Here is a 13,860-nt window from a genome sequence, read left to right as displayed (position 1 = left end):
ATAGGTTATTTTTACTACCTTTAATAAAATTAATATATTTACGAGTAATCAGTTTCGTTATTATTTCTATCAGAAGTGAAACGTAATTTATTATCATAAATTAATTTTTTATGTCGCTAAATATTAATACATTTTATTTATTGTTTGGTTATGCAATGATAATTGTTTACAACCTATTGTATTAGATGTATTTCAACTTTATTACTATTTGATTAGTAAGATCTGAGTAATTATTAAAAGGTAATTTTATCCCAGTTATGAAACGTTTAACAACTGAAATTTGTTCTTGAATTAATATTGCCAGTAAATTATTTTAAAATAACATTATGAAATGCAGATTAGATGTTTTACTAAATATACTACTTTCAGGAGAAGGTGGCAGGATGGCCGCGACGCAGGAGCCCCCCACCTTGGGAGCGCTATTTACCAACTGCCTGCAACGCTGCCGTGAGTCCAGAAAACTCGTCCTTTTCATCGTAGCCATCGCTCTGCTTCTTGACAACATGCTACTTACAACTGTCGGTAAGTTTTTTTTCATAATGAAAGACTTTTTTCAATTTTTCTTTTGTTATAACATTAAGGCTTACGCATAACTTCCACTTCCTACTTTAACTTCATCTGATTCTTTTTATTGACATCCTGGATTTTTTTATTATGAAAGTTTTGATCCGGATACGTTTAAAAGAACTTTAATAAATCTTGAAAGATGATTGATTACACGATAAACTCTTTATTTGACACCGATTAATATGAATCACGCTGTCCAATAAGTATATTAGGTGCCACAACTAAATTATTGTTGGTTACCAGTGATCCTGAAAATGACACAGCCATTTCCACTAAGAAAAACCTATCCTAAGCTTACTTCAAAAAGTCTGAATTAAAATAGTTTCGCATTGGTTTCTTCACTAAGCCAAATTTCATATCAGTATGCCAATACCCACTGAAACGCAGTTTACATTAGTCCTGAAAATAGCCTCTTCACTACAAGGATTAGTGGATAGTGAACATCGTTTCTCTCAGAGGTATCAACTTATAATTATTATCATTTTTATTTCACATTCTTTACATGCATCACAAGAAAGACTAGAATTGAAAGTGTGAAGCAAAATTACACTGAGTGAATCCATTTTTCAGTAAACAGTAATTCTACATAACGTATCTATTCATTAGTTCGATTATCTTAGTAAATTAAAAATTCTAAAATTTTCATGCATTTATGTTTACAATTTTTTTTCTGATAGCATATCGTAATGTTTTTAAACTTCTGTTAATTACTGAGTCGATTTTATATAAACAACATAGTAGATCATCCTACTACAAGAAAGAATAACTCTATTACACTCAAAGTTGTTATTAGATTGATTAATAAGAAATAAATTACTTATTTAATTTTGTTTATAATTATATGTTAAGTAGTATTAATATGTAATATATCTTTGAGCTATCGTTTAATAGGTTTATTCTTTTTTATTTACAAACAATTTCCCAAATAATTAAAATATAAATAAATCGTATAAAGCAATAATGACGTGAAAGAGAGGTATCCAGTAATACCTCCCAAGAGAATACAATAAAAATCTGAACAAAGCATATTATAATTGATATTATATTAAATAAAATACAACTAATTGGATTGTCACCATTACTGTTTAATTGCGCATTAGAATACATATTGCGACATTGGTACGAACAAAATCCAGAGAAAGTAAAAATTGGAAGTAAATTTAACAACGTAAGCCTTAACTACCTTGGCTTCGCAGACGATCTAGCGTTCCTTGCAAAAACAGAGGTAGAGGCTGAACACCAGATAGAATCATTGGCCTCTATCGCAGCGAAAATTGGACTTCAGATCTCGAACGAGAAGACAGAAGCGATGTTCACTAGAAAGACACAGCGGAAACATCAATGGTCGCAGAATTAAAAAAGTATCAAAATTTAAATATTTAGGTGAATCCATCACATGGAATCTAAACGAGAGAATAGCCTGGCAAGAAAGAGCACACAGACTAGCAATGGCACAAGTGGTCACACGAAACACCTATAACAAGAAATGCATCTCCAAACAAGCCAAGATAAGACACTATAATACGGTGATCAAACCGGTAGTAATGTATGGGAGTGAAACACTGGGTCAAATCAAGATAGCATCGAGAACTGAAAAATTAGCCAAAATAGAAAGAAGGATCGTAAGGACCTGTATTGGCGGGGTAAACTTGGTGGAAGGAAAGTGGAGATTACTCCCAAACCATAAAATCTATGAGGTCGTTACACCAATTACAGAAGAAATAAGAAAGAAGAGAATAAAATTCTTTGGCCACCTCTTGCGTTTGGAGAAATCAAGGAAAAGTAAACAACTCTTGGAAAGATAGCTAAAGCTAAAAACGCAACCAGTGTGGCTCACTGAGGTGTTTCAAGATATCAAAGAAGCAGGCATTGCACTGCAAGATCTCAGAACAGGATCTGGAAATTATAACAATTTGCTCGGTGTTAAATTTGCAGAAAAGCCTAAAAAGAAAACGGGGACGGTTTGGACAGAGGAAAGGAAAAGGGATTTTTCCAGGAAAATGAAAGAGTATTGGAAGATAAGAAAGACTAAACATAAATGACTAATTGGTCCTTCCGGGCCGTAACAAAAAAAAAAAAAAAAAATACAACTAACAACCAGTCCGTTGTCCATACAAAGTCCGTAACAAATTACACATAAATCAACAAGCAATCACACAGAGAAAAAAATATTCAGCACAACAATAAAACAAAAAAGGACAATATTTACCGAATATCAGTTTATGTTAATTGTAATGAAATATAAAACATTTAATCTTTTTTCTGTTTTTTTTTTCTGCAATAAAAATATATTTTTAAATACTCATTTAAAAAAATAAACTTCAGTTACCTTAACAATAAATCTGTGGAGTCCTTTCCGTTGTGATCACCGGTTTTCAGTTGTGCCTTATCATAAAGGCAGTTACAATGAATTGAAAATAAATTTGTTTTTTTTCCTTTCTCCGATGATATTCCATCGGTTCTAAGTGTTGAAGATGATCGAGTATATTCAATATACAGAACATTAATACCTAAATGATAATGTTCATGAAGCTACAGAATGTAGTTTTAGGGAAGTATCAGAAGTTAAATACAATAAAATATTTGTTTAGATGGCTGTTTAATTCACGCTATAGTAATGCTTCAATAAAAAAAAAAACGAATACTGTTTTAAAAGGTAGATCATTAAATTTTACTTATTCGCTTCATTTGTACGTCTCCTAAATAATAACAACAGACAAATTTATTATCGTAACTAACTTGGCTAAGCTATAGTCTCAATTTATCTGAAGAATTACATTTTGACAGTTTAAACGTGGACAGAACAATCGAGTGTCCCTGGTCCTAAAGCTACATAATCCTGATTTCCAGCTTACCAGATAAGTCACGCGTGGTTATCCGTTTTTTGTTACACAAAACGGTCTTAATTTTATCAAAACACAATAATCCAATCACTATCTTTTATTTGTTATTCTCAGTCACTTTTATTCCATCTTCACATAACTTCTTCATCTGAGTTATATAGAACGCAGTTATTAGTAATTATTTGCACCTAATTGGCAATCTCTAACAATACAGAATTTTTTCATAGCCAACCTTTTCAAAAATATTTTTAGTTTATGTAAGAACATAAAGAAAATATGTTTTCCTTTTATAATTATAATAGCCTAATGGTATAAATTTGTTATTATTTCTTTTGCGTAAGTTTATTCTTAATAATAAAACGAACACGCTTAAAATCTTTTCCAGGACACTACACTAACATATGTATTTTAAATATTATACTATGTATGGATTTTAAAATTTTACAATTTACTTATTTAAAAATGTAATACAGTAGAAATGCTATTTATACCTGCCTTCACTTTTAATAAATATAAATCTCTTAATTATATTTACTATTTTTAGTAAATAACCCCTTTCAATTTATCTATTACTTATTTGTCAAATGTACTTAAGTAAGATTTATTATAGGTAACTTCAAAAATAATTTTTTTTCCGGTCAAATTGTATTGAAATTAACGATAATTATACGCTTAATTAATTTCTAGATATTTCTAAATTGTCTGAAAATTATTAAATTTAAAAAAATAAATTATGATACGGATTAAATCAAGCGCTGTTATATTATAAAAACGATATTATTTATTTAATCACTTTTTAAAAAATACCGATTAAATTAATATTGGATGGACAGGTAGAAGTAAAAAATTGTGCAGGCAGACAACGTTTGGGATACGTAAAACAAATTGTTAGGGATGTAAGATGTAGGGAGTATACTGAAATGAAACGACTAGCACTAGATTAGTGGAGTTTTGAGTCTTGGAGAACTGCATCAAACCAGTCAAATGACTGAAGACAAAATAAAACCCGATTAAATAGATTTAAATTTATTTCATCCTCATTTTAACATATCCTTCTCCGAAAACGCAAAATAAGATCGGTTTACGCCCTGTTACAACACATCCTCCCAAATGGTCAGTCGGCTCCAATCAAATTAAACACGATTCCACCTGGTTATTCCTTCTTAGTTTTGGTTACCTCATTTTAATAGTTTTTCTGGTTTGCCCTCATCTATTTTACTCATGATCAGTCTGTTTCTAATATTTCTGCATATAATATAACCAGTCCAACCCGATGATCTTCAGCTCTTGCTTGTGACAGAAGTATCAGGATTTCCGCACAAGATTCTTTTCTTCATCATACCCCGGTCTTTTATGGGTACAAAAATTGATTTCTTAAAATTATATTCTCAGTTATTTAATTACTTTTGGAAATAAGAAACTTGATTTTTCCAGTTAACCCTTTAAAAATAATTGTTGTGCTCGGTACTCAGTTTATTTTTGTCATATGATTATTATTTTTATATAATTATGCAAAGAGAAAAATAATATTTTTGGATATGCTTTATTGTTTATTTCCGTACTTTTTTTGTGTTTCTGTAACTCTTGTACGGCTCCATCGATATTGATTAATTTAGTACAAAAAGATTTATCTCAATTACACAATCGAATAACGACATTTGAACAAAATAAAATAGTAGATTACAGACTTTCTCTTTTTTCTGCTTAGCCTTCGGAACCACCGTAAGGTGTTGAGAGTATGTATGAGGATGATATGTATGAATGTAAATGAAGTGTAGTTTTGTACAGTCTCAGGTCAACCATTCCTGAGGCATGTGGTTAATTGAAACCCAATCACCAAAGAACACCGGTATCCACGATCTAGTATTCAAATCGGGTATAAAAGTAACTAACTACCTTCATTAAGATTTGAACTTCGAATCAGCTGATTTGCGATAATGCGTTCACCACCAGATCAACCCGGTGGGCTTGATTTGAATACTACATCGTAGATACCGGTATTCTATGGTGGTTGGGTTTCAATTAATCACACATCTTAGGAATGGTCGACCTGAGACTGTACAAGACTACACTTCATTTACATTCATACATATCATCCTCTGAAGTAATACCGTACGGTGGTTCCGGACGCTAAACAAAAAAAATAGAGAGGTTACAGACTACATTATTCTCAATTTTGAAAAATCAAAATTTTATTAAACGAAATAAAAGTATTTTAAAAGTCGTTATCAAGCATATAAGTGACCGTTGTATATTATGAATGAAAAATAAATATAGAAGTTAAAAATATTAATTTTTTTTTAAATTTAGATAAATTTTACTATTATTTAATTAACACAAGTATATATGAATTATTAAATGTATATATATTTTTTAATGGTAATATGAAACATTTTAAATTAAATTAGTGAAAACTCTGATATTTACACAGAACAAAAAAAAAAGAAAAAAACAAGATCACAAATAAATTAATAAAATTTCTTTGAATTCAAAAAATTTGTTTACAAAGTTCAAATATTTTCGAACGTTTATGGTGAAATACATTGCAGATATCCTCCGAGTATACTGGGAATCTTAGAAAATAGATCATTTTCCAAAAAAAAACGTTATAAATTATAATTCAGCATTTGTGAAGCTCGTGAATCCAAACAGTAAATAATTGATTTAATTTATTTCTGTCTTGGCTGTTTTAATGAAAAGTAGAATTTTAATTTTGTTATTTGTTTTTGTTAAAACTCTATCACTTTTATGTTTTTTTATGCTTCTCTAATTAAAGTTTTCTCATTTTTTCTTGTTTTTTCCAAGCAAGCGCAAAACCAGTTTTTTAAGAGAGTTGTAAGAAGAAGTTATCAAGTTTTAAATATTTTTGAACCAAATGGACTGATTTCAGGTGATCCTTGTTTTATCTTCTAGTTCCTCACGTGGTTTCACTTTGAGGTTTTTCCATATATAATATATGTTGAAGGTTTTTAAACAAAAATTACACTGTCATTATGGATGATTTGAAGATTTTTTTTTATTTTTGTTGGTATTATTGTTTTTTTTTATAGTAATTACATATAATCTGATGACTTTCTGTTATTACATAAATTTTTGTAAAAATTATTCGGAAATTTTAAGCTAAAAGGTAACAAATATTTCAGTATTCCAGAAAATCTTATTTCACTCGTGTTAGCAGTCTTTAAATATCGCTTCTCTGTATTATTTTTTGAAGACACTGGTTTCTCTTCTTTGAGTTTCTTACGAACGGTTATTTCGTAATACGATCTAGTTTTTATCTTTTTTTTTGTGGACAAATCCCATATGTTGAATATTTATGAATTTTTTTTTTACAATCAATTTCCCAAACAAAACTATGTGTAAATGGTATAAAGTAACATTACGTGAAAGGGAAGTATCCAGTGATACCTTCCAAAGCAATACAATAAAAGTTTGAACAAATAATAATACAATTAGAAGTACAATGAATAAAATATTACTAAAAATCCACATAGTCCGCAACAAAGTACACATAAATCTTGAAGTAATGAAATAGAGTAAAAAGAATAAATGGGCAACACAACAGTTAAACTGTTAATAAAACAAAGAACGTACAATTTTCACCGCAGAACAATCTCAAGATCCAATACATGCAACTTTCCGTCGTCTTATATCCTACTTGTTATCTAAAAGGTTAACAGCCAGATGGTTTTCATGCATGCTAAGCTTAGGTACACACTTTCAGCTTAACCAGCGAATTTTTTCACGAATAAACGGCATCCCTAGCTTATCGTCGATCCCTTATTCATCACAAACCATGGCGCCTCCAAAATGTTCCTCAGTACTTTGTTCTGGAACGTTCAGATGATGTCGATATTGTTATTGCTTGCCGTACCCTAAAGTTACATCCCGTAGACCCGTATTGGCTTTAAAAACGCCTTATTAAAAAAACGGTTTGTTATTTAACAACATTGATTCCTTCCTATTAACCAGTTCAACCGCGTAAGCTTGATATTTATTAAATTGCTTTTTCTTTTCTCTCATGATTGATTTTTTCATATTAGACACGATTCAAATGAAGTCCTCAATGAAGTAATAAAATTACAATTATAAAATAAAGAGATAATACAAAATAATATTTAAAAAAAAAGTAAAACCGACTTCAACAGAACTTTCAACTAAAATTTACAAAGTAGTGCTTTTCCAACGATAGTTTTCATTTCTAATTTTAGAATCGTCGACAGATTAAAAGTTAGTAAATTACTGATTGTTACTTTTAATTCGATTTCTAAAGTTGAAAATTAAACAATTTTGAATTAATATTATTTTAATTTCCTGTGATTTTTTTGAAGTCGATTTTATTCTTACAAAAAATATATTTTTTTTTGTAGAACGAGTGTAAAACTCCTACTCATTCTTGATCCGATATTTGTAGTTTATTGTAAAATCACAATTTATAGAATAAAATAATTATTTATTGTTAAAACGGATGGGACTACCAAGGTTTTATCAAATTTTATTATTTTTATTTTTTCTAAATTCTTGAACAATCTGCTAATATTAGCACTTATTTACCGAAATTTATTAAATTTAATACTAACTATTTATTTAAATAAAATATAATAAATTTATTGTATTATTTAACTAAATAAATAATTGGTTACCGTCTCAAACAATTAAACTTTTTCCTTTAAAAAATCCCATTACTTTTTTGTTTCTAACTGGATTTTGAAAGATTTTTAAATTTCATTATATTCCACTTGGTAACTGATATCACTGAATCATAGCCACTACACCTTATCACTAAGTCACTTTACTTTTAACTAAAATTAAATAAAGTTTCTCTTTAATTTATCCTTACTCCTTGAATTAATGAATTATAATCAGCTAGTAATAAACAGATAACTAAAAAATCTTCACTCTTCAACCGTAGATAACTTAAACATACTTGCCTTTTCCATTGTAAGCTATAAAAACTGCATAATTAATAAACAATGTAAGTTTTAATTCACGTTCTTGTTATAATCCCTTATTAGAAATATTTAAATAACTGTAGTGTAATTACATTACACTTATATAACCTCGGAAATAAATTATTGCAATCAGTAAAAATGTAAAATATAGTAAACTGGATTTAAGTTTATTTTTGAACTTCTTTTTTTATTATTTATGAATTAAATTTCTTCTTTAAAAAAATAAACATTTTGATGTTTTTTTGCTAGATGATATCGCCACATAAGCTTGAAGCTTATTCGACATTCCATTATAAATTTCTGTGAACCAAAAGTGAACTCTCATATATTTTTTAGGATATTTTTGTACATTATGTTCGAAAAGTTGCTGTGCACTGTAATTATGGACATTTAAAGACGAAACTTTCTTAATTATTAGTTTGTATTTTTATTTCATTGTTTTATAGAAACGGATATTACACTAACTGGAATAGTTAATAAAAGATGCTGAATATGACCTCCTCGTACCTCAGTACAATACTGTACACGTTTCAGTTTTATTTCGAACTCCTTAACCAGCTGATGTACTGGAATGTCTCGAACGTATGCCGTTATTGAGTTTTTTAGTACATCAATTGTGCATGGTCTGTTGCGGTGCACTGATTATTTTGCTGCCCTCTATTGAAAGTAATCTGGGGGAGTCTGATCGGGCAATCCTGCAGGCCACAAAACTCTCGAAATGATTCGTTCACAAAAAACATTTCATTAAAAGTCATTGATTTCTTAGCTGTGTGCGCTGTGCCACTATCTTGTTGTAACCAACCGTGATTGATTTCCATTTCGTTATCCGACTAACGAATTTTGTTAAAACAGCACAATAACGATCACAAATTAACTATATTTTTCAAAAAATATTGGACCCACAATGCGCTTTCTACTCACACCGACCCAGACTCCAATTTTCGCTTTGTATAAAAATTGTTCGTGTAATTCTTGGTGGTTAGTTTTCGACCACAGTCGTGTATTTTGTGAATAACATACCTTCCCAGATGAAACCACGCTTCATCTGTAAAAAACTTAATGTCGAGGATACCTACGTTTGTTGAATAAAACATTTAAACCATTAACAGTAATTTAATCTTTTGACATGATCTGTAGGTTTCACTTCTTGAACACACATTACTTTGTAGGGAAAAATTTCAGTTCGTTTCTTACAGCTTTATGTGTGAAAGTAAGTCCAAACAATCTTGCTACAATGCTAACTTACACATCTACTTTGATGGACTTTCGGCCATAGCATTCGAAATATCAAGCAGCTTCCGTTCGTTTAGTTTAGGTGGCCTTCCATTTCAATCAGCGTCTTCAATAAAGCGTGTTGTCGGAAATTTTTCGATAGAGTTCGTACTGCATTGCAGTGAGGAACAGGATTATTTAGAAACTTTTCAAAAACCTTGTCCTTCACTAAATTATACGAGTCACCTTCACGAAAGACGTAGTAAACGAGAAAAATCTACCAAAAAAAAACTATTATGTTTCTCGCCATTATAAAACAAATTAAAAAAACAAAACGATAAATGAAACAACACGAAACGAAACGAAGCACGTTCAATCACAACTCAACAACTGACACTTCGTTTATTACTGAGCAACGACCAACTAATCCACAGGATAACCAACCTAACGCCGGAAGAACAGAATGCTCTACATAATAATACTATACAGCAACTTTCCGAACGCACTGTATTATGAACGCCTGAAGAAAAAGCTTTAAAATAATAATAAATTTTCATAGTTTTCTTATATTAATCTTAGAAAGTAGTAAATTTATTTTAATATTTTTTTTTACAAATCCATTATTTACTTTTGGAAATTAATAATTATTTAACCGAACCGAATTGAATCTTTTTTTTATTTTTTCTGTCATGACCATCGGCGATGATAATTATTTAAAAATACAATAATTTTCAACAAAAATCCGTACCAAATTTGATACCTTTAACTGAATAAAATTTTCTATTTTTAAAGTTGACTGACTGTTTAAATTGTATCTTCCTATTAATTTTAAGTTAATAATAAATTTATATTAAAAAAAATTCTTAATTTCTGATATAAAAATACTTCAAGGAAATCCCTACAAGTAAATTGACAATGAAAAATTAAATTTACTTTTCATAAAATTTGTTATGTAAAAATAAATAAGATATGTTTTATGAGGAGACAAGAAAAAAAGCGTATGTTTTAAATTATATTTTATCACATTTCAAAATTAATTTTATCTGATCATGTACAAAAATGTACGAATATGTTAACAAAGTGAAATTGAATTTCTTATTTTTCTGGCAGTTATAGTATTATAAAATCATAACAAAATCACCTTCCATATTTTGTTTTTTTGGACTTAGGTTTTTTAAATTAAAAAAAAAAATCAAAATCAAAATTTAAAAATTTTCAAATTTGGCATGCTTATTTCTAAAAATAGAATTGGTGACAAGAATACAGTTTGAATCTCAAACAGGAGAGTTAGAGGTCAAGAGTCATACGTCGGGTCATTTACCGGGAAATTTTAGCAACGCCGATTCCATTATTCAAAATTTTGTTAATATATTTATTTCGATTAAAAACATATTTTTTAATGTAGTTTAAAAAAAAAATTATTTTCGTTTCTTTTGCGTTTTTTTTTTTCAATATCAGTTTTTAAAGATTTCTTTAAGAATTTCCAGTGATTTGTCCTAAATAATCTCGTCATATGTATTTATTTTTGCTTTACAATATTTATTGTTTCCTTACCCTATCTGTCGTAGTATTTCTTATGACAGTAATACTTGTAAAATAATTGAGAGGTTTAAGAAAGGGAAGTCACAGTTTCTTTTTATGAGAATAATGATGTTCACTATTTCATTATACAATCAGTCCTGTGACGAATAGAGTTAGGATATCACTTGTAGGACTGAACATCATCTGCATTTTGGAAGCTTGGCTTGCTGTTTTACAATAGTGTATTTGACTTAGTAAAGAAAGCAACAGGAAACTAATCATCCTCATTTTTCGCATTAAGCATGGCATGGGATCTTTTTATTCTTGAAAGCGGTTATGTAATTTTTGGGAAATGATATGCGATTTGCATTTTTTGTCACCAAAATCGTTATGAAAATTTACAGAGGTTTAACTTTATTTTCTTTGTTATTTTCATAATTATTTGTCCTAAATAATACTTTTTCTTCTAAAATCATACAAATAACTAGTTTTCATAAATAATGTTATAAAGTACTCTATAATATTTTAAACGAATATTAGGTAATATATTATCTAAAAATCATTACAAGGTTTTTATAGATGAGAGTAAAAAAAAATAAATTAACTAACCGTATAACCATTCAGCTGCCCATGTCAGATAAAATTAGAGAAATTCAAAACCTATTCTGTGAAACAGATTTTACCCTTATTTTCACACAGGGATACAATTCAGTTGCATAGTAAATAAGCTGATCTATGCTCTACCAAAGAGTTATTATTAATTACTTAAATATCGTATTAAATTACGGCTAGAAAACATCGTTGAATAACACTGGTAGGGTTCTGCATTAAAATATTGTTGCTTCAAATAGGTTTCACTTTGTTGACTTTTGTTACGTTTTACAACAAAATCATGTTATTGCTCTTTTTTAGGATTTCATTGAAACGCTCTTGGGAAAATTTGTGTAGTTTTTTGATCGTCCGTCTGTTTATTCAACAAAAACTGCGTAGAATACGCTTAATTTAAGGATTTTTAATTTTACCTAAAAGTTCAACAACCTAACATTTATAAGAGAAAGACATACTTAAAACTTATAGGCTAACGTATCATTTTCAAAAAATATTTTTTTTTTTAATTCTCAAAAGTACAAAATAAAAAATCTTAATCTGAAAATTTTTAGTGTTTTTAAGCAAGTGTCAGGTTGTTTTTTTTTTACGAGTATGCATTATCAGGTTATTTAGAATTTCCAGGAAACCAATAAAAAATTCTTAAAGCCATTAAATCCCACTGTTTTCTATTCAACAGCTCTAAAAATCTGAAAGCAGATTTAGCTCTTTTCCTTCATTCGCAATAACAATATCACAGTATATTGTCAATAACAGAAATTTGAAATCAAAAAAGGTAAAGAGTAGGAAATTTTTACGTTGCATATTTTCTTGATTTGACTTTTAATTTTGAACGAATGTTTCCATTTAGCCTTGGAAAATTGAATGAGCCAACTGTTATTTTATATTATATTATTTTTATTTAAATAGATGAAATTGATGACATTACTAAAGTAGGACAAAATCATCTTTACTTTTTCTATTTAAGATATATAATACGGAAGAAGTATTCTCATATTTAAAAAATGTAATTTTTAGAGTAAAAAAAGTCGAAACAGTTAACTGTGAAAATTGCTGCATTATCAGTCATCACCTTCCGTAAGTTGAAAGAAATTTATAATAAGACATTTAGATTTAGTTAATTTGATAATAGAGAAATGCGTTGCGGGTAAAACCTGTAAAGGAAGACAAAGATTGAAACGTATATAACTGAGAATACAGTATGTTCCGTTCCACGTCGAGCCGTCCGGTGCTGCGATGTAGTGGGTTCTCGCGCTAACCGGAAAGTGAAGCCGTACTAGTATTCTATGTTAAGAGCTCCGCCCGGTGCGGTCGCATTTTTCATTTCGTCCGGATGGACAATTAGTGTTAGTTATATTCTATGCCAGGATCCTGCACAGTGCGGTCGTGTTTTCATTTCAGTCCAAGGGGACTCATAGTTTCTTGATAATGTTGAAGTTCAATTATGACTAAAGTGTCATATATTCTTAAGTTTAATGTAACTATTGTAATTCAATTAAAATGTCAAGAGTGACAAGAAATTAAATATAACGATTCAAGAAGAACATAGCGTTGCTTCATTTCATCGTCTATCATGTCATCAAAAAAATACAGTCTACACTAGCTGTAAATTCTACCGCAGTATATAGAAAAAATATTGAAGTTTAAAGATTAGTGCAAAACAAAACGGAATGAAGACTTGTGGGATCAGAATGGAATGACTAACCAGTCAAATGCTGATGATTACAAAAAGTGTAACTGACTAAATTTTCCCCAACGTTTTATATCTCAAAAAAAAGAAGATAATAAATAAAAGTTTGTAAATAAGAGCGAATGATCAATACTTTACTAAAATAAATATCAAAAAAGACATTTAACTAAATAAGCAAAACGTGGGTGCGTAAAGATACTTTTAATAATTGAAAACAAAAACGGTTCAATAAATCTATAGGAGATTAACTCTTTCCCAACAATAGTAGCAGTGGAGTTGTTTGATAGTATGGTGGTATGGTCGTAACAGTTGAGAAGAGATAAAAGGATGAAACGGGGTTAGAGAGAAACGAAGGGTGTGGACTGTGGACTGATATTCAGTCGACCTATTGTTACAACTCTCGTAGTCCCTGCAGGCCGACTAAACACATTTCCTGGTCGCTTTTCGCGCTACGCTGTAGCAAACGAGA

General features: G+C 29.5%; 1 protein-coding gene across 4 annotated transcripts in view; it reads left to right on the top strand.

Annotated features, from left to right (window-relative positions):
* The window catches only part of Vmat (Vesicular monoamine transporter), a 273,942-nt gene that overhangs the window by 182,620 nt on the left and 77,462 nt on the right, over positions 1–13,860 (top strand). For all 4 annotated transcript variants that reach the window (XM_075367126.1, XM_075367128.1, XM_075367129.1 and 1 more), the window contains exon 2: positions 370–522. In XM_075367126.1, the coding sequence (XP_075223241.1) occupies positions 370–522 (153 nt within the window). The remainder of the gene's footprint in view (positions 1–369; positions 523–13,860) is intronic.

This window comes from Lycorma delicatula, chromosome 5 (genome assembly GCF_047948215.1).
Source record: "Lycorma delicatula isolate Av1 chromosome 5, ASM4794821v1, whole genome shotgun sequence".
Lineage (NCBI taxonomy): Eukaryota > Metazoa > Arthropoda > Insecta > Hemiptera > Fulgoridae > Lycorma > Lycorma delicatula.
Note: the sequence above shows the minus strand (reverse complement) of the source record. Positions and strands in the feature narration are given on the sequence as shown.